Below are 25,090 nucleotides of genomic sequence, written 5' to 3'. Positions count from 1 at the left end.
TGACAGGAATTTAAATTTGAATGACACGACAAAAATATGGCAGTGTTCATCACTTCTTCATTTTACAGGTGAATTTAGTAATATAACATTTCTATCAGTTAATGTCATCAGATGACTTTAAAATCTTATTTTTATTTTATGAAAATTTTCAATGAAACAAATTTATTATAATTTTTTTTTTTAAATGAAGGAGGGAGAAAGGCAGGGGAGGGACAGAGAGAAAGAGAGAATCTTAAGCAGGCTCTGTGCCCAGCTTGGGCCTCTACGTCACAACCCTGGGATCATGACTTGAGCCAAAATGAAGAATCAGAGGCTTAAGTGACTGAGCCACCCAGGCCCACTTCAATGAAACAATTTTCATTGCGACGTAACTGACATACATTGTATTAGTTTTAAGTGTACAACATAATGATTTGATACCTATGTATATTGTGAAATGGTCCACCACAGTAACTTTACCTAACACATCCATCACCATACATAGTTACTAATTTTTTTGTGATGAGAATATTTAAGATCTATCCTCTTAGCAACTTTGAGACATACAATACAGTATTATTAACTATGCCTATTATGCTGTATATTACATGCCCAGGACTTACTTTTCTTATAGCTGGAAGTTTGTACCTTTTGACCCCCTTCATTCATTTCACCCAACCCCCACCACCTTTGGCAACCACTCATCTGTTCTCTGTATCTATGAATTCAGTTTTGTTTTTTATTTTGTTTGTTTTTAGATTCTACAATTCAAATGAGATTGTACTGAAGGCAAGGAATTAATATTTTTGAGATCCATTCTGGTCAGTTACTGGGAGAGCAGGGGGGAGAAAAACAGACAAAGACACTTTGTTTACAGCTATATAATAAGTAAGTATAGCTAAGTGATTATATAAGCCAAGGCGTCCTTTATAAATTGAGAAAGAGGTGCAAAGGAAAACTATAGTGTGCCTCAGACAAGAATACAAAGGGCACCTGATTCAGACGAGGGGTCAGGGCATGTCTTTTGAGGAGCTGACGTTTATGTGTAGACTTCCAAGATAGTTGGAGTTGGTGACAAATGGAAGAAAGAGACTTCTAGAAAGAGGGAACGACATAAGTGGGAGCAGAGCACCTTCAGTGCCTTTCTGTGGGTAGAACAAGGCATTCCCTGGAGGCAACTGCAGCTGGTGCCCAGCCTAGGGCTTGGGAGCACTGCTGAACAGACACCCCATGCAAAGGCCTCCCAGGGTAGAAAAGAGCTTGACAGTTTGAAGAACTGAGGAAGAGTGTATTAAGTAAGAGGTGGAGTGGCCCCAAATGAGGTTGGAGAAGCAGGCAGGCCAAACCATGAAGGGCCGTGTTGGCCGTGTTAGGGATTTTAGATTTCATTCTGATTGTATGGAAGGTAAATCCACACTGCTTAGCACAGCCCACTAGGCTCTGTGTGATTTGACTTCCCTGCCCATGAGCTCTCTCTCTCTCTCTAATTCTCCATAACCCTTGTTTTCTACCTTTTGTCTTTTTGTATCTACCAGTTAATTTTTCATTAGCTTCCTTCTTAATGAAATCACAGAGTTCTTCACACTCTGTATCTTACACCCTTTCGTTGAGCACATACCTCGATCATAGCAGGTCCTGGATGAATAGTTTTTGCTTTCTTTCCATTCCAATACATTAGGCTTTGGTTCTTTTGAATTGGCACAAGGTCCAGAATCTTATCCAGCTGTCATAATATTAAGAAAGAAAAATAACATTTATTAAGCATTTACTGCCTGCCACACTGTATCAACAACTTTACGTGCATTATCTCATTAATCTTCAGCCTTGTGAAATAAATATTGTTATTGTCCATATTTTGTAGCAGAGTCCCAGCACTTGTGATCTAGTCAGGAATCCAGGTCTCTGACACCAAGCACTGTATTATTAACCACTGGGCTAAACTATTTAAAGATGGGATTCTCTCCATCCATTTTGAATGTCAGTCTTGCTGGATAAAGTGTTCTTGGCTGCATGTTCTTCTCATTTAGTGCCCTGAATATATCTTGCCAGCCCTTTCTGGCTTGCCAGGTCTCTGTGGACAGGCCTGACGTTATTCTGATGGGCTTTCCTCTGTAAGTAAGGAGCCTCTTTGTCCTAGCAGCTTTCAAGAGATTATACCTACAATTATGATTCCTCAATTTGACTATCAGGTGCCTTGATGTTTTTCTGGAATCTATAATCTTGGGTGGAGACCGTTTGGCCTCTAGTACATGAACGCTGGTTCCATTCGCGAGATTGGGAAAATTTTCATGAAGAACTTGTTCCACTATATCTTCTAGACTTCTTTCTTTCTCCTCCCCTTCAGGGATTCCAATAATTCTGACGTTGGAACGTTTCATGGCATCATTTATTTCCCTGATTCTGTTTTCATGGTTTCTAAGCTGTTTGTTCCAGGCTTCCTGTTAATCCTTTCTCTCTGTTTGTCCTCCAGATCACTAATTCTATCTTCTGTCTCAGTTACCCTAGCTTTGCGAGAATTTAGATTAGATTGGAACTCATTGAGAGCATTGTGAACCTCAGCCCTGGTAGCTTTTCGCTCTGTCCTAACATTGTGAACATCCTGTCTGGTCGCTTTCAGCTCGGCCCTAATCAATTCTGTTTGGTCATCCATGGCTTTCTCCAACCTAGCTATTGCCTGGATAATTGTTAGCCTGAATTCTCTTTCTGACATATTGTCTATGTTGATAGCCGGCAAGGCTTAAAAGACTATGCAACCACCAAGCCAACACTGCAGGAAATATTAAGGGGGTTCTATAAAAGAGGGAAAATCCTAAGAATAGCATTGAACAGAAATATAGAGACAATCTACAGAAAGAAAGACTTCAAAGGTAACACGATGTCAATAAAAACGTATCTATCAATAATCACTCTCAATGTGAATGGCCTAAATGCGCCCATAAAACGGCACAGGGTTGCAGATTGGATAAAACGACAGGACCCATCCATATGTTGTCTACAAGAGACCCATTCTGAACCTAAAGATACACCTAGACTGAAAGTGAAGGGATGGAGAAGCATCTTTCATGCCAATGGGCCTCAAAAGAAGGCCGGGGTAGCGATTCTCATATCAGATAAATTAGATTTTAAACTAAAGACTGTAGTCAGAGATACAGAAGGACACTACATAATTCTTAAAGGGACTATCCACCAAGATGATCTAACAATTGTAAATATCTATGCCCCCAATATGGGAGCAGCCAATTACATAAGAAAACTGTTAATCAAGATAAAGAGTCATATTGATCTGAATACATTAATAGTAGGAGATCTTAACACGCCTCTCTCAGAAATAGATCATCGAAGCAGAAAATCAATAAAGAAACAAGAGCATTGAATGACACATTGGACCAGATGGACCTCATAGATATATACAGAACATTCCACCCTAAAACAACAGAATACTCATTCTTCTCAAGTGCACATGGAACCTTCTCAAGAATAGACTACATACTGGGTCACAAATCAGGACTCAACCGATACCAAAAGACAGAGATTATTCCCTGCATATTCTCAGATCACAATGCTTTGAAACTGAAGCTCAATCACAAGGAAAAGTTCCGAAGGAACTCAAACACCTGGAAGCTAAAGACCACCTTGCTTAAGAGTGCTTGGATCAACCAGGAGATCAAAGAAGAACTGAAACAATTCATGGAAACCAATGAGAATGAAGACACTTTGGTCCAAAACCTATGGGATAGAGCAAAGGCGGTCCTAAGGGGAAAATACATAGCCATCCAAGCCTCCCTCAGAAAAACTGAAAAATCCAGAACACAGCAGCTGTCTCTACACCTTAAAGAACTGGAGAATCAACAACAAACCAAACCAACTCCACACATAAGAAGGAAATAAAGATGGGATTCATTTATTCATTTAAAGATGAGATCTACTTTGATTCCGTCATTGCAGAGTTAACAATGGTGTGATAAGTACCTATATGATGCAATATAAAGAGAGAGAGAAAGGGTATACTATGGATATCTACTTATTTACACTGACTTATGCAAATAATCTAGTATTACTTTTTTTTGTTTGTTTGTTTGTAAAGTTAGTTTGTAGTCAAAATAATCATCTGGGGTCAAAGCAAATCCTAATGTTTCTGGAAAGAACGGGCATTGCGCCAATACCCAAGGCTGTGTGTACCAACCCCATTGTGTGTGACAACCCCATTCTCTAGGAAAGACAATAGATAAGACCATCTGAGAAGTAACAAACCAATCAAACAAAACCAGTGGGGAAAAGATTATAAGTCAACAGGGGAAAACTGTAATCAGATCAGAAAAGAATATTCCAGTTTTCTGAGAATTCAGGAGACATGCTGACTCTGTTTTTTCTCTCTGACTCATATTTGTAACTCTTAATCACTATAATTAGTGACACTCGCCTCTTCCTATTTTGATTCAAAATCCCTTGAACTTAGAAAGTGCTTGGGCCAGTCCATCCATTCATTTAAGTATGCTGAGTCTCTAAGCTGCTACACGAGAGACCAGAGGCACAAAATGGGGTCCTGGTGTCCTTAGGGAGGAAAGATTGACAATGCAGAAGAGGGTTATACATGACTCTAATGACTGCAAAGTCAGTGTCAGAGTGTCATGCCCCTGCCATGGGCTTTGGAATTCACAGAAAGGAAGCTGGAGTGAAAGATGAGCCTGGAGCTGGCTTTACAACCAGGGGTGCCAAGGCTGGCAGCAACTGAGAGAGCATAGTGAGACTGGGCTGCAGGAGAGTGGAGAAAGGAATATATGAGCTGGAGATTTAAGATCAGAGCAAAGGCGGAGACAAAATGGAGCCAAGTTGGAGAGTCTGGCTGGCCCCACCAGCTCGGTAGGGATTCTTGGTCCTGGGGGGCCTGGGTCATGTCAGGACTCAGCCCAGGAGGGCCCAGTCTTTCACCACAGAACTTCTCCCCCAATCCAGCCTCACTGCTTTCTCTTGGGTTGCCGCCAGCCCTGGCCACCCTTGGCTCAGCCCATGGGGGTGATTGCTGGGACTGACGGGAGTGATGACAGAGCTCAAGTGGGCAGGCTTTGGGCTTAATCAGGTTGGGGAGCAGAGTGATGGGACACTGCAGGGACTGCACCTACGATTGCCAAGGAGGAGGTACACAGGTCTCAGCTAACATGGGTTTCTGGCCCATCTGTCACTACAAACTCTGTTCGTCCATCTGTTTTTAGGATAGTGGCTGACTATGCTTAGTTAAACAAGAAACCCAAGAAACAGGACCGAGCTTGTTTGAGACAGCATCTCTCACTCATATGGGTTCAAAAGTCACATATAAACACGGATAAGGTGATAGATGCCATGCTTTCCATGCCTAGGGGAGGCATGCCTTTGCAGCGACCTAATGCCCAACAAAACATGGTGGTGTATGCCTAGGAGAGGTCAGGGGTAAAACTTCTGTTCAATTCTCAGAGTTCATCACTTATATTCTTACTGTAATTAGCATTTCTCTCCTGTGCCTAAGGCAGAGGGGTCAACAGAGCCAAGCAGGGGCCTGAGGGTCACAGTTGAAAAACATGATACCGTATCACTTTTGGATGAACTGACAATCTTTTATAGCAGTGATTTCCAGAGTGTGGTGTGTGGCCTGAGACCTGCTATGTCAGAATCAATGGGTGTGGCAGTGCGGCTTACAAAAACATACATTTCTGAACCCCACCCCAGCTCTGTTCTCTACTTTCTGGTGCAGAGGCCCAGGAAGCCCCATTTTAGCCAGTGATTTAAATGCATGCTGCCACTTAGGAACCACTGCTAGAGGCTCATGCTCCAGGAGTAGGGAAACTTACTAATATCACAAAGCCATTAGGTCTCACCATCATTAATTTTGAATGATAGACAAGGGAACATTTACATCAACATTTTGATAACACTAAATAGGGCAGAGTGGCTTGTATGTCTACATTTCAGAAATGACCTTGTCTAATAAGTTGAAGGCCATAGACAAAAGCCAAGTGACTTTGCAGAAAGATGGGCCTGTTTAAGCATTGCAGGAGAGCTCAGATGAGTCATCACATAAACACTGATGATGATGTCTTTCATCCTAAGCCTTCCCTAGTCTTGTCAAAATCCAAGAAAGGAGAGAAAATTGCCTGAGGGGCAGGTGGTGCCATTTGTTGCCTGCCCCTCCACCCCCTAGTCACCAAGGGCACTCCACAGAGCAGCTTCTGAGCTGTGACCAATATGCTTAGCCTTAAAGGAACAGAAGTGGTTAGGAGCAGAGAGAAAGAAAGAGAATGAGGAGCATGTGAGAAGGTTAAGAAAGGAAGAATGAATAGGCAAAGAAGGTCCTCAAAGAAGTTATAACAAGGAAGGAAATCCAAGGGAGAAGCCACAGATGCCAGCAACAGTGAAGGGAGACAGGGATGAAGAGAAAATGAGAGAAGCAACCACAGAAGAGGAAGCCGATGGATTTATAGCACAGACTGTAGAGCCAAATAGATCCAGGGTCACTCCACCAAGAAAACAATAAATCTTAAAGTTATGTGCACCAAAGAACAAAATAGCAAAATGTGTGCAACAAACACTGATAGAACTGAAAGGAAAAGTAGACAAATTCCTAAGAATGAGAACAAGGCATGGATGTCCACTTTTAACTACTTTTATTCAATATAATGTTGGAAGTTCTTGTCGGTGCAGTAAGTGAACACAAAAAAATGAAAGGCATACAGATTGGGGTAAAAATTGTCCATATTTGTAAATGACACAATTGTCTACATAGAAAACCCAAAGGAATCTGCAAAAGCAAAACAAAAACCTCTTAGAATTAATAATAGTTTAGCAGGGTTGCAAGATGCAAGATAAACATACATAAACAAATTCTATATCTATTTACTGGCCATAAACACATGCACATCAAAATTTAAAATATGATACTATTAAAAAATCACTCAAAACATTTAAATAGTTAGGTATAAACTCAACAAAACATGCATAAGACTTGTATGCTAAAAACTACATACTGCTGGTGAGAGAAGTCAAAGATCATCTAACTAAATGGAGAGGCATACCATGCTCATGAGCTGGAAGACAATAGAGTATATATGTCAGTTCTCCCCAAGTTAACATACAGATTTAAAGATTCAATGCAATTCCTGTGAAGATCCTAGAAACATTTTTTGTAATTATAGACAAGATTATTCAAATTTTATATGGAAATGCAAAGAAACTAAACTAGCTAAAGCAACTTTGAAAAAGAAGAATCGTGTGGGGGTGCCTGACTGGCTCAGTCAGGGAAACATGCAACTCTTGATCTTGGGGTTGTGAGTTTGAGACCCATGTTGGGTATAGACGTTACATAAAAATAAAATCTTAAAAAAAAAAAATCATCTGGGAAGAGGCAGTCTACTCACCTTCAAGGTCTATTTTATAGCTACTGCTATCAAGACCATGTGATATTGGCAGACAGAAGAGAGAAAGCAGCAATAGAGCCATATAATTATGTCAACTGATATGCACAAAGGTGCAAAAGCAATTCAATGGAGGAGAGATGGACTTTTTTTTTTTTGGAATATTATGCCCTTTATTCAGATTCCCCTCATGTTGCCATTTTGCCCCATTTTATCATTTGCTTCCTTTATGTTTTTTTTTAATTTTTTTTTATTTTATTTTTTATAAACATATAATATATTTTTATCCCCAGGGGTACAGGTCTGTGAATTGCCAGGTTTACACACTTCACAGCACTCACCATAGCACATACCCTCCCCAATGTCCATAATCCCCCCAACAACCCCCCTCCCCCCATTAATCCTCAGTTTGTTTTGTGAGATTAAGAGTCACTTATGGTTTGTCTCCCTCCCAATCCCATCTGGTTTCATTTACTCTTCTCCTACCCCCTTAACCCACCACGTTGCATCTCCTCTCCCTCATATCAGGGAGATCATATGATAGTTGTCTTTCTCCAATTGACTTATTTCGCTAAGCATGATACCCTCTAGTTCCATCCACGTCGTCGCAAATGGCAAGATTTCATTCCTTTTGATGGCTGCATAGTATTCCATTGTGTATATATACCACATCTTCTTTATCCATTCGTCTGTTGATGGACATCTAGGTTCTTTCCATAGTTTGGCTATTGTAGACATTGCTGCTATAAACATTCGGGTGCACGTGCCCCTTCGGATCACTACGTTTGTATCTTTAGGGTAAATACCGAGAGATGGACTTTTTAACAATAGTGCTGAACAGAAAAAAAAAAGAACTTCAACATAAATCTCACACTTTACCTAAATATAGCTCAAAATGGATCATGAAATTAAAAGTAAAATTAAAAATATACAAATTTTAGAAAAAGAGGGGCACCTGGGTGGCTCAGTTGGTTAAGCATCCAATTTTTTTTTTAAAGATTTTATTTATTCATTGGAGAGAGAGAGAAAGAGAGCACAAGCAAGAGGGAGAGGCAGAAGCAGAGGGAGAAGCAGATTTCCTGCTGAGCTGGGAGGCTGACATGGGGCTCAATCCTAGGACCTGGAGATCACGACCTGAGCCAAAGGCAGCCATTTAATCATCCGAGCCACCCACGCACCCACTAAGCATCATGTTCTTGATTTCAGCTCAGGTCATGATCTCAGGGTCTTGGGATGGAGCCCTGTATCAGACTCCCTGCTCAGTGGGGAGTCTGCTACAGGATTCTCTCTCTCCCTTTACCCCTCCCTCTGCTTGCTCTCTCTCTCTCTCTCAAGTAAATAAATAATTTTTTCACAAAAATTTTTTAGAGAAAGAATTAGGAGAAAATTTCAGGATACAGGGCTAGACAATGAGTTCTCAGACTTAACACCAAAGGCCCAACCTATAAATGGAGAAACTGATAAATTGGACTTCATCAAAATTAACAACTTTTCTTCTGTGAAAGATCCTATTAACAGGATAAAAATGATAAGCTATGGAGTGGGAGAAATATTCATAAACCACATCTCTGACAAAGGGCTAAAATTAAAAAACTCTCAAAATTCAACAATCAAAAAGCAACCCATTTAATGCATAGGCAAAGACCTGAACAAGAATTTCATGGAAAAGAAGACATAGATGTCAAATAAGTACATGAAAAATGTTCGGCCTCATTAGACATTAGGGAAATACAAATTAAAACCATAATGAAATGTCACTACATATCTGTTGAAATGGCTAAAATTAAAAATAATGACAACCCCAAATGCTTGCAAAGATGTAGAAGAACTAGATCAATCATCACTACGTTGCTGGTGGGAATGTACAGCTACTTGGTTAGACAGTTTGGCAGTTTCCTTAAACGCTAAACATGCAATTACTATACTCAGCAATCACGTTCCTGAACATGTTTCCTAGAGTAATTAAAACCAACCTTCACAAAAAACCTGCACATTAGTGGTTGTAGCAGCTTTCTTCATGATAGCCAAAAACTTTAAACAACCCAGATGTCCTTCAAGGATGACTAATTGACCAAACCGTAGTACCTCCATACCATGGAGCAATTTAAAAAATAAATGGCCTTTTGATATACACAAAAATCTCAAGGACTCTCCAGAGAAATATGGTGGTTAAAGAAGATAATCCGAAAAGGTTACATACTACATGATTCAACTTATATAACATTCTTGAAGTGAAAAGTTTATAGAAATCTTTTAGGAAGTTGGATGAGGGCAGGAACAAGCAGATAGGACTATAAAGGGATAACATGAGGGGTCCTTGTGGTTACGGAAATATTCTGTACCTTGACCATATCAATGCCAAAGTCTAGTTTGCAATATTGTATGGCAGTTTTGCAAGATGTTACTTTGGGGAAAACCAAGATGTACAAGGGATCTCTGTATTATTTCTTAGAATTGCACAGTAATTTACAATTACCTTTTTAAAAAAGTTTAAAGAAAAATGATATTAATATTTTGTGATCTCTCTGGTAGCTTCTCCACTGTTTCTATTTAAGACCCCATTCGCCAAATGGCAGGACTTAGACCTCAGTCTGTCAGGGCCTCCCTGCTTCCTTAGAACTGAGTTTCAGGGAGGTTAACACAATGCCAGTCCCGCACTTGACATCATCATCTGTGCTGATGTCTACCCAGAGTAGCTTCCAGCCATCTGTCCCCCTAGGACACCGCTGCATCCTCTTCCCTGTTGTGGCTGATGGTTCTGTTCCAGTGTACCACTGGTTCTTCCTCTGTGGGCCGCAGGAACACTTCAGGGGCCATCTTGGATCTATCGGCCAGACACACACAGTGCACATTCCTACTCCACAAGCCCAGGGGTTGAGGGAGCTCAAGAACTGTGCTTGGGTATTGGGGACACCAGTCTCCTTTGTTTTCCTCAGCTTTTCTGGTGTTCCTCAGTTTTTTCAAGACCGAGAGGGAGGATTTAGATGGGGCACGATTAAGTGACCACACAGGGCACATTGTGAACTCTCGTGCCACCACCTGACTCCAGGTTCAAATGGTGGCTAGCAAGGGGCTCTGAGCCTCTTGTCATGTATCCATGGTCATCCAAGTATTCTTGGCTTCCTGTTTGAGTCCTACCTCCTCAATCCAAAGTTTATCCACCCTGAGGGCAGAGGAGGGTATGGGACAGTGGATATAGTCTTCCAAATCCTATATCTTAGGATTCTCACATTTTCTCTCTTTGGTTCTCAGCCTTCTGCTAAACCATCCTTCTGCTGAGGGGATAGCATGGAATCCCTTTATGCTGTTTGAATTGGTCAGATTAGCAGGACATATGGAGGAAAATCCTCTCGTTATTACGTCATAATATTATCCCATGATGTTTTCTGCCATCTTTCTGCCCTCGGTCTGCTCACCCTCTGGCTTGTCTTCTCCTTCAGCTTGTGGCCCAGGTCCTGGAACATAAAGATATAGGCTTTGTGACGGTGGATGCCAAGAAAGAAGCCAAGCTTGCCAAGAAACTGGGTAAGTGGGGCTTTCTGAGGTATACCAGGAAGAAATGAATGTGTCTTGCAAAAAAAGAGTACAGTTTCATTTCTTTGTGCATGATAGCTGGACTGTTTTTAAGCAAATATGAAATGATTCTGCACACCTCATTCTCGGGATGGGGAAGAGTTTCATGAAAGCAGTATTGGCCTGAATTGAATGATTTCACATGAATGATCTAATGTAGCTTTACATCATCGTAGAAACTGACGCAAAAGAGGCAAACCTTTCTTTTTGGCTCCTAGAGGGGGTTAAAAGCCTAGCCTCTTTATGTCACTGCCATGGTGATCTCTCTGGGGAAGAGAAAAATCTCTTCTCCCGTCACTATTATTTCCTTACCTCATGAATTAAGCAGCCAACACAAGATAGCAGTAATAGTAGTGACTCTGGGGTCACAGTGGTTCTACGTGTAAAGCTAAACCTCAGCTGGGCATAATTGCTGAGGGCGAGAGGTAGCATTTAGATGAGGCACGGTGATGCGACTGCACAGTGCATGTTGGGATATCTTGTGTCCATGTGTCTTGCTTAAGTCCAAGTGCACTTTAAGAATCTCACACCCCTAATACCAAGAGAGAGAGAGAGAATATGGGGAGTTCCTCTGCTTGCTGAACACCCACACACGGGTACTGCCCATTTCTGCATGACCAGTGAAGAACGGCTATTTAAAAATAGCAGGAGGTTATAAAACAGGACCTTTGAAGAAAGGTTAATTGGATTTGGAGTAGTAAACACAGTGGGGGAGAAAAGATTAGTAGTGGCATCAGGTACATGGAAGTTCATTATCTGAGGGCATTACAAACAATTGTCCTTTATTATATTTTCAAGAAGACCAGCTTTTTTTTTTTTTAAGATTTAAATTTTTTGCGACTGTATTTAGGTTAGATACAAATAAAAAGTCATGACTATAAAATGATAATGAATTATTAATAATGTCTGGGCTATCGTTTTCCCTGGAGACAAATAAAGGAATATGTTTTCCCTTTGAGCAGGAGAACTAAGTGTGTTAACTCTTTCCCCCGTCAAAAGCAATTCAATGCCATGTTTCTCTTCCTCCAGAATTTATTGATTTCCTAGTTTTCTTTCCTGTTGTTTTCATGGGAAGCTGAATTTGGGAGAACTTCCAGTAAATTTAGTTAGAGGAAAGCACTAGTATTCCAGTGATCTAAAAATTTAGCCAGGGGACAAGCTGGGAGAGCTTTCATAAGAATGGACCAAAGGATATTCTCCCAGTGGATGGAGCTTGAAAAATCGACATGATTTTTTCCTGAAAAGCTCACCCTGGAGGAACTGGGGGAGGTTCTTTTGAACCAAACAGTTCTCGGAGTTTGTAAGAGAGTTGTATTTTGTGAAGCTGCTCCTTCATCTTCTCCTCTCTTCCATTTGCCTGAGTTTTGTCTCCATCAGGCTATGCCTGAACTACTACAAAAGCCTCCCAACTGACCTCACTTAGAGCAAAATCTGACATCGGGATATCGGCTGATGTTCCCAAGGTACCCTTCATGATCAGTCATTGCTGGCCTCAAGGATACCTGGTACAGCGGCCCTTTGGGTTTACAAATGGTGCTCCAGGGTGTGCCCTGGGCTCTTCAGACGTGCTCTGGGTGGGAAAAAGCAGGCGGTGGGCCAGCCTCCTTTTCCCTAGAGATTCTGCAGGAGAGTTCAATTGGAGAAAGCATTCTCCAGCTAATAGAGAGCTTGGAAAAAAATTAATCTAAGGATTCAAGGATGCCATGCAGTTGAACTAAATGCCAGCCTCGGTTATTTAATATTCCTGGGGGAAACAGTTTTCCAGCAAGCATTTGTTAAAGCACACAGTATTACGCCAGGAGCAATGGAGGGTAGAAAAGATGCAGAACCTTCCCTTGTGGCATTATCAGCTAACTGGGAAAAAGAAGATGTGCAGAATTCAGCGATGATAGAAAAGTAAACTTTTCATTCTGGCCACGGACATTTTTGGGGTCCCTGATGTGTCCAGGCTCTGTGCAAGATCCTGGGGTGCTGAGGGGACCTTGGTTCTGCCTTTGGAGAGCTTTCTGTTCCGGTGAGTACTGTAAATGGAGCCAAGAGAAGAACAATAGTGGCAAGAGGGTGGCCTTCTTGGGAAAAATGAGTCCAAAGTGGAGACCCGAAGGAACTGACCAGGATCAGGGTGCAGGGGGCAAGGGTAGAAGTCATTCCAAATTTGGGGAACCAGGAGAATATCTGTGACTTTTCCTTTACACACCCTCTCACATCAGCACAAGGGCAAGAAGCAAGGAAGATGCAGAGGGGATTAAGAGGGCAAGTCTACCCAGGAGAGAATGTGAAGGGTAGAATTGGTGCTAGGTTGTGGAGGGACTGGAATCTGGAATGCCTGGCTAAGAAGTCAAGTGGGCAGGGGGCAATGAAACTTTTGGTAGGGAGAATAGGGTTGGCAATATTTTTGGAAAATTAAAGCAGTGGTAGGGTAGAGAATAGATTTTTCTTTCAAACTGAAGTCCTGGTAGAGCTGCTGGTTCTTAACGATTTCAGTTTAAACATGTGCTTTGGGCACCCTTTACAAGGGTGTTTTCAAGGAACTGATCCTAAGTTGAATGCTGGCCCCACTGATCCTGACCCCACTATCACCGAGGTATCCTGAGCCAGACGTCAGCCCACAGGATGGCTCTTCTTGCATTGGAATGACCTTGTCTTGTGGACTCTGTTTCTTCCAGGTTTTGATGAAGAAGGAAGCCTGTATGTTCTTAAGGGTGATCGTACGATTGAGTTTGATGGCGAGTTTGCTGCTGACGTCCTGGTGGAATTTCTTCTGGATGTAAGCATTTATGCACAGTGCTCCTGCCTGGGGCTCTTTGGGTTCAAATATAAAGGAAAGTGAAATCCCAAAGTAAGAACCAAGAAGCTGGATAATCTGTCCTGGTCTAAGACTGATTCCTTGGGCTTCGCAAAAAACTAAGGAGGACTTACTTTGCAGTCTATTTTCTTCTGGTGGGAAGCTGGTCCTTAAGTTACCTCAGAAATTGTTTTATTAGGGGTCACTAATCGGGACTGTGTTGTAGTAACACATTAAGTTTCTTAGCAATTCGACACCACCATCTCCTGAAATCCCCTTGGCTTTGTTCTAGGGCTTCTGAAGAAGAGCTGGGGAGAGTGGGAAGAAGAGGTGGATAATCACCCAAAGATGAAGTAATAATCAGCTGAGTTACCGTCAGAGCAGGATAAAGAGCAGGGCTAACGAGCTTCCCAATATCACAGTCCCTCTCGGCCATGGGGGTACAACACTCTCAGAGCCATCTGCTCAGGCACATAGAGGAACAACACTATAAAACTATGTTATCCATAGATAAACTCATACTTTCCATAATAGCCATGAAGCTGAATGCTTTTGAACAGATTCCTGTGCAGGTAAATCATATCCATACCGATGATTCCCTGTCTACCAGCTAACACACGGTGGCCTGGTGCCTTTTCCTCATGGCCTCAAAAACCCAGAGTGAGTGAGTCAGAAGTGAGTGGAAAGCCACCTCCTGCAAAAAAAAAAAACCACCCATAGACTCTGCCTGGCTCTCTCCTGGACCCATCCCTGCAAGACCTAAAAAAAAAAGTGAGGGAGGCAACAGAAAATTCTGGGCCAATCTCTATCAGCTAACTGGAGGCTTTTAGATGCACATGACAGAACTCATGCCCAACTACACAAAAAGCACAAATGGAACAACAGAGGGAGGGCAGATTTTAGACTGACTGATAAATCAGAGATCATGCTCTCTTCAGTGTGTTGGCTTTGTCCTCAAGCTGACTCTTTTCTAGTTGCTTGTAAGACAACCAGTGATTGGAGCTGATATGTCACATCTCCTCATTCATATTCAACAAGTGGTGCGGGCTAGGGGAGAGGACCTGGCTTCCACTGTTCTCCTGGAAGGAAAGGAGAATTTCCCCAAATCTCTCAGCAAATCTACCCGAAGAGTCACTGGCCAGAGCTGGGTCACATGCCATTCCGAAATTGATAATGGAGAAGAGAAATAGAATTGTCTAGTGTCAGCCTACCCCTTGAGTTAAGCTGATTCCTCAGAAGGCACTGTTGCTGTGTGCTCTGGAGGAGGATGGGGTCCACAGCTCCCTGCCAAAGCGTCCTACGTGTGTGCCTGATGTCCCCACTGAGGAGGGAACATTTTTCTCACTGAACATATCTTGTGTACATGTGTGTGGCATTTCAGCTAATTGAAGACCCTGTGGAGATCATCAACAGCAAGCTGGAGGTCCAAGCCTTCGAACGCATTGAGGACCAGATCAAACTCATTGGCTTTTTCAAGAGTGAGGACTCGGAGTGTAAGTTTTCTGAGCCCCACCTGTGAGTCTAAAGGCTAAATTCCCCACCAGTTATTTAGAATGCTGCTGATGAAGAGGATGGGCCATCAGCATATCCGGTGCTGGGTGGAATAAAGGGAAAATTGTCCTCACACCCTGTGTAATGGGACCCATCTGCAAAAGTATGCAAAGCAGGCAGGGATGCTGAAAGAGCATAAAGGTTGGGCCATGTTCTCTGGTCTTGGGAGGAGCATGTTTTATAGAGAGAAAAGTCTTCCTTCCCCTTTTCTACTTGTCCACCTACCAGTGGGACTCTTCCCTAAAATAGGTAAAGAGTGGGCTCTCTCCCTGATGTTGGCAGTTCCTGTGGCCGCCAGTTGGAGAGCTTCTCAGTCACTTGGACAGGATTAGAGGAAAATTTGGGTGGGCAGGGCTCAGCTGCCGTCACACAATGTGGAAAATTGCTGGCCAAGCCCACAGTCGACCACCAAAGCTGCCCTCAACAGCACAGCCTCACCCCTGGGTGTAATCCCTTTGAACGCTTTGTGGTCAGGTTTTGGGTGGGCACGGGAATGCATCATAGCATCACCACAATCCATATGGGAGTGAGAGAGCGGAGAGTGGGAGTCAGGAAAAGGAGGGACCAGGCAAGCTAACTCCTGGAGTAGGTCTTTTTAAACAACTTTGGCAGCATGGCACAATGAGGAAAGACTTTTTCTGGAGCCTCAGCTGTGGCATAACCACAAAAGAGGATCTGGTAGCATTAGTACATGGGGGACATGTAAAGGAGGGCTGCTTATGATGTTTCTGGAAACTCCAAAATATTTTGAAAATTATTGGCAAAGCTGTTTCTTTGCCTGTATGCCAGCAGGCACCCTTGGCCTTCTCACCAGCAAGCCACCTATTTTCCCTCTCCTGTGACCAGACTTAGCTGCCTTCTCTTGTGCTATATAAAAGCCTGTATCTGGGAGGAAGGTGGCTATCCAAAGAAGTTTGCCCAGCCCTCCTTTGGGTGACTTCATTTCAATTTTTATGTTTCTTACAGATGCTGACTACTCTGGGGTGCCCCAGCTGCCTCCTTCTTCTTTCTCCTTAACTTCTTTCTATTTCCCTTTATCCATTTCTGTCCCCACCCTTCAATCTCTTTCGTCCTCTGTTTCTCTCCCCTCCATTAAGCTCAGAATAGCAGGTAAGAAGGAAAGCAAGGCACAGATTGGGATAAAGAGCACATCTTCTAGTTCCTCTCCTCCCTACTAAGACAGTGACAAAAACAACTCCATTTAATCAACACATGTCATGTACCAGGGTCTATGCCAGGAGCTCCATAGTGACACCCCACCTTATTTCTCACTACTAGCCTGTAAGGCAGTTACCATATTATCAGTGTTTTGATGAGGAAGAAATGAAAAGAACAAAAAAGTTAAATTAGTAAATAAATCCTACAGCCAAGATTTAAATCCTAGCAATCTGATTTTATATCTTGCACACTTAAAACACCATTTTGTACTTTCAAGATTTTACACACTTTTTTAGGTCATGGCACACACAAAATGTGGTGATGTTTGCCCAGCCTGTGGGGTAAACTGGAGAGGATTTGGACTTAGTAGAAAAACAAAAAACAAAACAAAACAAAAGATTCTCTTGCTTTCTTTATATACTACTACTACTAATAATAATAGTAAAAGAAGATAATAGAAAAGTTTTCAATATTGCCTTGTATAAATCCTCCAAATAAAATATTTTTAGATTTTTTTGAATGAGAATGTTGTACTTCCTTCTAAAACTATAGCTTTTGAAACAATGACACGCAACTCCTGGTGAAGGGTTTAAACAATCTCTTCTTTTTTTTTTTTAATATTTTATTTATTTCTTTGACAGACAGAAATCATAAGTAGGCAGAGAGGCAGGCAGAGAGAGAGGGGGAAGCAGGCTCTCTGCTGAGCAGAGAGCCCGATGTGGGGCTCGATCCCAGGACCCTGGGATCATGACCTGAGCCGAATGCAGAGGCTTTAACCCACTGAGCCACCCAGGTGCCCCTAAACAATCTCTTCTTGATGGTCACAGTCAACAAGAGACTTTGCTTGAACAGGTGGATGGCGGCAAATGACAAGGCAATAGTTACTGCTTTTCCTCTGATTGATGAGTGGTCTTTCCTAAAGTGGAATTTAGGAAATCTGATCTCTAAATTGTCACTTCAAGGGCATGAGCATTGCTTCAGTCCTAATGGCTATTACTTTCATTTTCACCGGCAAATGTAATATTCTTTTAATTTGAATAGATTTCAAATTCAAAGTTTTCCATATTATATACTTCAAAAATAATAATGAAGCATTTCCTTAAGAATACACAGATCGAGTTCTACTAGTCTTAGAGATTGTTTTCTGGAGATTTAAGTAATAAAATCACTAGCGAGCCATTTCAACTTCCTTTTTTTTTTTTTTTTTTAAGATTTTTATTTATTTGACAGACAGAGATCACAAGTAGGCAGAGAGGCAGGCAGAAGGAGAGAGAGGGGGAAGCGGGCTCCCCGCTGAGCGGAGAGCCTGATTCAGGGCTCGATCCCAGGACCCTGGGATCCCGACCTGAGCCGAAGGCAGAGCTTTAACCCACTGAGCCACCCAGACGCCCCTCAACTTCCTTTTTAAGGTTGAATTTTTATCTTTAAATTGACAAACTTTGTCTTTAGGAAAGTCTAAGCCCAGATCATGTTAGTAATACCGATGATGATGTTGAACATGATAAAGAATAGCAGTCATACATTCATTCCATTGATGTTAGTAGACAATATGAACATTCAAGTGTATGAAATCAAAACAAAAAAACCCCCAAACCCTGAATATTTTACAGTATCACAAACCGAAAACCATTACTAATGACAAACTAGCTTGGACTAGAGTCACAATCACACCAACTGAGAAGACCTGGTGAGGAAGCGGTTTCACCAAGGATCTCTCCAGCTGTCATGCTTGACGACATCTTAGTTAGAAAATATTATAGAATGCAATAAGTTTACACTTTCAGATATAATATTAACTACTGTGAAATTTTGAATGGTTATAGAAAACATGCAGAAAGTTTTATCACCACAAAAAATGTATGGCTGTTACACACTGACTGAAAGCATCACGAAGTTCTATCAGACATTCACGTCTCCCTGTTTCTTCTTGCCGTCCAAAAGAGCATGGGGTCCATAGGTGGGGAGTTGGGAAGGTACCCAGGGGAAGCACTCAGGAAGAATCCTGTATTTCTGCTGTAGTTTGAGGGTGACTGGTCAAGGATATTTAATGGCACAGAGACATTGGCTTTGCAAAATGAGCCCAAGCTATCCTACAGAGAAATGGAAGGACAGTGGAGAACTAGAGGGCTTGAACACAGAGGTAGACTGGCATGGTTTGGGAGAAAAGTCTCCTAAGATATAGAAGATCAAATTAGAAAGGACTTGGAAGAATTAGGGGGCTACATCTTCCAAGGAAGTTGGGTATGAAACTTCACATCCAACTTGAGCACATAGCTATGGATGCTAGCATTGAGAGGGGGTAACAGGAACTTCTGAGGGGAACTCAGCAGATAGTTAAGAATGCCAAATTGGGGGAAATCTGGAGGTGGGCAGCCAGTATCCAGTATGGAAAACCGTGAGATGTGGGAAGAAAGGTGAGGAAATGCAGTACGCAGTAAGCCGGCAGTTAAAGGCTAATTGTTCAGGAGCCTATTCCAGAAGGGGAAACGGAGGGTCAGACTGGAAGAGCCAGGAAGGAGCTGGTCAGCATCAGAACAGGACATGAGGGCAGGAAAACCTGATGTCACATGACATCAAACAGAGCAGATTAGACCAGGTACCCTAGAAGACAACCACTATTTGGGAAAGGCTAAAGGTTCAACCACAGTTTGAAGTGTCACCTTGGGGAAATTATCTTGCTCTACCCTTTTTCTTCTTAAAAGGGATACAGATTGGTTCCCTAGGTGAAGAAGGGAATTCTCTGGACACAGGTGTAGGCCATCCTTTCCAGCAGGGGAGGAGTTCAAGGACGTGGGGAGAGATTCATCAGGGACAAGGGGGTCAGGGAGGGAGGATACAGATGATTCTGCTGGAGAACACTATAGTTTTAGACAGATGTAAATAGCTTAGGTATGGCCCTAATCCTCTCTCCCACCTTCTGTCTATTCATTCTCCAAACCTCTCACCCATCTTCTTCCCCATCCACCCAGTTCTCTACCTCAACTATCAGGCTATATGATGTATTTTCCAACTAACCAATTACCCTTATGGGGAGAAGTCTGTGTGAATGTGTATCAGTATGGAAGGGCATTCTTGTAAATTTTCAACCCCCTCTCATCTGTGTTTATTGCACTTACCTCCATTCTAGCAACCATCACATTACATTGTGGTTCTTTAAGGGTCCATACCAACTCTGGGTTGTGTGCCTTTGAGATCATTGTCTTTGTCTTACTCATGTTTGTGTTCCCTGAGCCAGTATTAATCGTGAAATGTTTTTGATTGACTTGAAAAATTCTGCATGCTCCTGGAACTCAGGCAAAAGCTTATGTCTCTAATGATTAGGAGATAGGGAACTCGACAAAATGAGAAGAGGTTAATCTTCTTAAGAATGAATCAAAGTGTCACCAACTTTCAGAATTATGGATGTTATGTAGAACCAGCCTGTGAGCATTCCCATCCTCATTACCCTCACCTCTAAGGCTGAAATACCAGTGTCTTCTCCAGGTAACTGACGAGATGTGATAAGGCACAGCATGGCCACGCTCATGGGTCTCAGGCGTAACATGGCCAGTTTGGATTCAAGTTTGAAACCAGAGTCAAGCATAGGCTTGATTGATTTTAAATCATCTTCTCAAGGAATCAGAATAAGGATGAAAACTTAAAAAGAGGGAAAGAAAAATGAGGGTTTACCAAAAAGGGGACTTCTGCTAAGAAGTTTAAAGTACTTTCATGATGTCATTTTTGATTGAGGTTGCTTTCCATACTAAGATGGATTTCCTTCTCATCTGGTGGTCACTTATAGGAAGCTGTGCTTACACACTCATAACTAATGGTGAGTCTGAGTGGAATAACTTTTTCCTCGGGTTTAGAGTCTAATATTCTCTTTTTCTCCCTTTCTCAGTTTCCTTCACTTTCTCCTTCCCATCTACCAATTTCTGAAAAGACATAAAAATGTGGTAAAGGGTTCTTCTTTAGCTCAATAGAATACCACTCAACTCAAACTCCTTGGGGGAAATTGTGGGTTTAAATAGCAATAAATAGGGGCACCTGGGTGGCTCAGTCATTAAGCGTCTGCCTTCACCTCTGGTCATGATCCCGGAGTCCTGGGATCGAGCCCCGCATTGGGCTCCCTATTTGGCGAGAAGCCTGCTTCTCCCTCTCCCACTACGTCTGCTTGTGTTCCCTCTCTCGCTGTGTCTCTCTCTGTCAAATAAATAAAATCTTTAAAAAAAAATAAATAGAACTAAATAGTTTTCTATCTAAATAATAATCTACTAAATAATTTTCCAGTCACAATTAATTGGCTCCCCACTCTCTCTACATTATTTAAAAAGAGAAATGTCTTTGGCATGCATCTTTAAAAGTTCTCTTTCTTTGATCTTTTTTTTTTCTCTCAGATTACAAGGCTTTCGAAGAGGCAGCTGAACACTTCCAACCTTATATCAAATTTTTTGCTACCTTCGACAAAGGGGTAAGTACCTATGAAACCCCAATTTGGATACTTCTGTAGGTATAAAGGATGAAAATTTGAACTTCCCAGTCCTTTTCTAAATTTTAGAAATATTTGCCATCTTCCATCCATTAACACTTTCTCCAGAAGTGTTAGAAATACAGCAATAAGTCACTTTTGAATGGGAGATGAATACAAAGATGATTAATTCAGAGGAAGCAAGCTCATTTCTGAAAATAGCTGATGAAAAGTGATGAACCATTTTTAACCACCTTGAACACTAAGAATGGGCAGTGCATGAACAGAGTGTGCCAGGACACTAGTCACTGCTTCCTTGTCTTTAGAGCTATTCTCTCCCTTCCCAGGGGTGCATACTTCCCCTTCTGTTGGGTTAGGATGGGGGAATGGAATGGGGAGGACTACTGGTCATCTGAAACCTGGAGTGCTTCCATAAGTTACCTATTATCTTCAAGAGATGTCATTAATATACTCATCTGTAATTCAATTTTTCTTTCTTTCTGGATGTGGCTCATGATTTTGTAAGCCAAAGAACATATATGAAGGACCTTGAATCAGTGGGTAATTTTTTTGGAGTTCACTATGGGTGGAATACTCCACTCTAACTTCAGTTAGGACTAAAATGGCTACTACTTATCGAGTGCTTTTTGTGTGTCAGGTACAACTTGATGCATTGTATGTCTATGACCTCTAAGCCTTTAAACAACTTTGGGAGCCAAGAAGTCCCATGTCCCATATAACAAAACAGATTTAGAAAGAGTAAGTAATATCCAAGATCTCCAGTGAATTAATGGTAGTGCTGAGATCCCAGCTATGCACACCCATGCCCCTTCCTTGGTAACATCCACTTAAGTAGAAGACTCTGTACCTGCCCTTGAAATTCAGGGTGTATCCCCACATACCCACATTCACATAGAGACACACACAACACACAAAAGATGCATACATAACGCACATGTAAAACACCCAACACACACACAACACACAACAAACACAGCACACAAACATGACACACATAAGCACACAACAGGACACACACAGTACACACATAACGCACACCTCCTCACACACACTCACACTCAAATCCACACCCACACTTATATAACTCTCAGTACACACGCACTCACACTCATAGCCACACCTACACACATAAGAGTCTCTCTCACACTCACACACATATCACAACTAAAAACCTTCAGTCACCATATCTACTAGAACAAATAAGTCTAGGACAAACTAAATCCTGATTATATTCAAGTCAAAGTCCATCAGAGGGTGACCTACTGAGGGGTAAGGCAGTTGAAGAGCAGGGCTCGTGGGCCTTTATACCATGGGAGTCCAAGTATTCTGTGAAAAACAGAAGGAAGCCTGTAGGTTCTGGAGCAGGGAAGGAGTATGACAAGAAAAGGTTGTATTCAATCCCTGTATATGTGTACATCAAACTACCTCTGTGGATATGGCCCTGCTCTAAAAACTCTAGATTGAAAATAATCCAGACGAGTCTATAATCTGAGTAATAAAATCTAAACCTGAAGAAAATTTACCTTAATTGGTTGGATTAGAGTCAAGAGAGATCCAGAGCAAGAATACCAAAAGCAATAATAACTACCACTTACTAAGTAGCTTTTACGTGCTAGACTCTGTGCTGAGAGTTTACATAGCTCTTTCAGTCATCTCAAAGTGCCCATAGAGGACATATTAGTATTCTCAATCTACATAGAAGGAAGCCAAGGCACCGAGAGATTAAGTGATTTGCCCATGGTCACACAGTAAGGGAGCAATGAAGACTGAGGTGTAATCTCAGGTCAGTGTTCATACTGCTGTGCAGAGAAAGAAACAATACACGTGAAGCTCTTGGCTGAAGTCTGATATGTGGGGAGCATTCAGTAAATGTTAGCTAGTCCTGTTGTGCATAAAAGGCAGCCATCTAAGCCCAGGGGAATGAAGGTTGGGTGAGAACTTTAGCAGAGAAGGGGAGGTAAAGGGAGACCTAAACTGAATACATCACTGCCATTCCATTACGACAGGCCAGCAGTGACTGAGGTGGCTCCCGGGGGCCAGAACTCATCCGAGAGAACACAATCAGGCAGGCAGGCTAGGCCAAGAAAGAAAGCCTTAGTTCTTCAAAGGGTGGCCCACTGTTCAGTTCAGGCTGGTATCGGTTTTCAGACATGCCTCCCAGCCCAACCATATGGTTTTGTGTCCGTGGCCCATGAAGAAGGTGAGGTCAGGCTATAATTACAAACTCAGAAGCCTCTTCACTCCAAACTCTGTAAGACACTGAGTCATAAGTGCCCCCATTTATGTAGCCTTGTGGGATTTTACAACATTTAAAAGGAGAAAGACACACTCTCTACCTCTACATGGAACATGGAAAGAAGAGTAGTCACACGCAGAGGACTCAGTACCATTTGGGACTTGAAAATTTCATCCACCATTTGTGGGTGAGGGAGGGAGCCAGAGCCCCAGGAAGCCTCATGGTGTCCAGCAGGGGGCGCTGGTGCAGAAGAGGGAGCTGCAAGAACTTTTCGTTGAGACTGAGGGAAGCCCAGAAGGACTAGGGGGAGGGAAGGTGGTTCCTAGAGATGTGAAGTCAGGCGAGGCCAGCGCCAAGGAGGCACTAATACAGTCCCAAAGATGAAAAGCCAACTGGCAGACATGGAGATGACAAGAGGACTTGGTCATTACTGAGGTGAAGGAGAGAAAGACCAGAGAAGATTCAAAAATACAAGACTGCAAGACTCCTCTTCGAGACAGCAAAGATCCTGAAGCTCCTGAAAACATTAGGGAATCGAAGAAAAGAATCTGCTGAAAACATAAGATGGGGTTGATGAGTTCTCTTACTACAAGTGGGGAAGACGTACAACTAGAAGTATCTTCCATTTATTCATTCATTTGCTCACTCAGAGAATATTTATCGAGTGCACTTTATGGGCTGGAATCTCTTCTAGAGGCCAGCAACACCACAAGGAGTAAAACAGATTCCTGCCCCTGTGGGATTTAGAGTTTAGTGTGGTGGGGGAGGGGACAAGGAGAAGATTGTAGACAGAAAGTAAGTAGACAAACCAATAAATATGTTATATTCAGTATAGTATATGAGTTAGAGAACCATGAAGACAGTGGGATGTCAGGACTGCTGAACCATTGTCCGTAGGGGTCTCCCCCAAAGAGCTTTTAAAATCATGGATTCCTGGACCCACATCTAAGATTAAACTTGTATTTTTTTGTGTTGTGACCAGGCCCAGGAACATGCATTTCCAGAGAACTCCTTGGGGGTATTCTACCTGACCTATAGGTTTGGGACCAGCACTAATAGGTTTGGGACCAGCACTAATAGTTGCATCCTGATCCTAAACCAAGCTATGACATCTCTGATCTGAATCCCATGGAGTCAGAGTCAGAGGGCTAAGGATGGCATGTTTATTGGCCAAGATGCAACTGAAAAAAAATGAGAGAAAGGGCTTTCCTTGGGATACAGGCTGAGGGCACTCCATGGTGTGGGATATAGTGACTAGCTCTCTGGAAAATTTTTTTCAGGTTTCCCAAGACCTAAACTTAAGAATACCACCATCCAGCTTCATGTTTGTGGTCTTAACATTGCATACCCAGACACTGGCATTCAAGGACCACACACACACACACACACACACACATACACACACACACACATACACTTCAGAAGTTGGGAATGAAAAGAGATTGCCATTCTAGGTGATAGTTTAGAACACACCACTGCCTGGGATTCGCTTTGGGCTGTCTCCCCTCCACATACAAGATCTTGACAAACTGCAAACAAAGACTAGGCCTCCAGTTCATTATCTGTAAAGTAAGTAATAATAATGGTTCTTACCTTAGCAAGCCAGGTGAAGATGTACAAAGTAATCAATTGCACTAGCGCCCGACCCAGCGTGAGTCCTCCGGGTGCCTACTACCTTTACTGTTTTCCTTCATCTGGTCACTCCCCACTTCCTTTAAGCACGGTTTCCTGGTTCCTAAAATATGTCATCAGTGAAGTCAGCAACCCAAAATCAGTATCATTTTCTGATAGGCCAGGCTCTGTGAAGAACATGTGAAACATGTGAACATGTGAAAACCCAGCCCCTGGTTATGTGTTCGCTGGTTCCTTCCCACGCTCCCCACCCCAGCATCCACACCACCCCCACCCTGTCAAAGAGGGGGAAAAGTAAGAAAAGACCCCACACTTCCCTGTCCCTC

The 25,090-nt window shown here is 42.4% G+C and overlaps 1 protein-coding gene across 1 annotated transcript in view; it reads left to right on the top strand.

Annotated features, from left to right (window-relative positions):
* The window catches only part of LOC111143039 (calsequestrin 2), a 65,183-nt gene that overhangs the window by 15,073 nt on the left and 25,020 nt on the right, over positions 1-25,090 (top strand). Inside the window, exons 2-5 of the mRNA XM_022496470.1 lie at positions 10,802-10,886; positions 13,601-13,701; positions 15,101-15,212; positions 20,805-20,878. Coding sequence (XP_022352178.1) covers positions 10,802-10,886; positions 13,601-13,701; positions 15,101-15,212; positions 20,805-20,878 — 372 coding nt within the window. The remainder of the gene's footprint in view (positions 1-10,801; positions 10,887-13,600; positions 13,702-15,100; positions 15,213-20,804; positions 20,879-25,090) is intronic.

The sequence above is a fragment of the Enhydra lutris genome, unplaced genomic scaffold, assembly GCF_002288905.1.
Source record: "Enhydra lutris kenyoni isolate GAN:26980312 unplaced genomic scaffold, ASM228890v2 scaffoldscaffold9, whole genome shotgun sequence".
NCBI lineage: Eukaryota > Metazoa > Chordata > Mammalia > Carnivora > Mustelidae > Enhydra > Enhydra lutris.
This window is presented reverse-complemented; position numbering and strand designations above follow the sequence as displayed.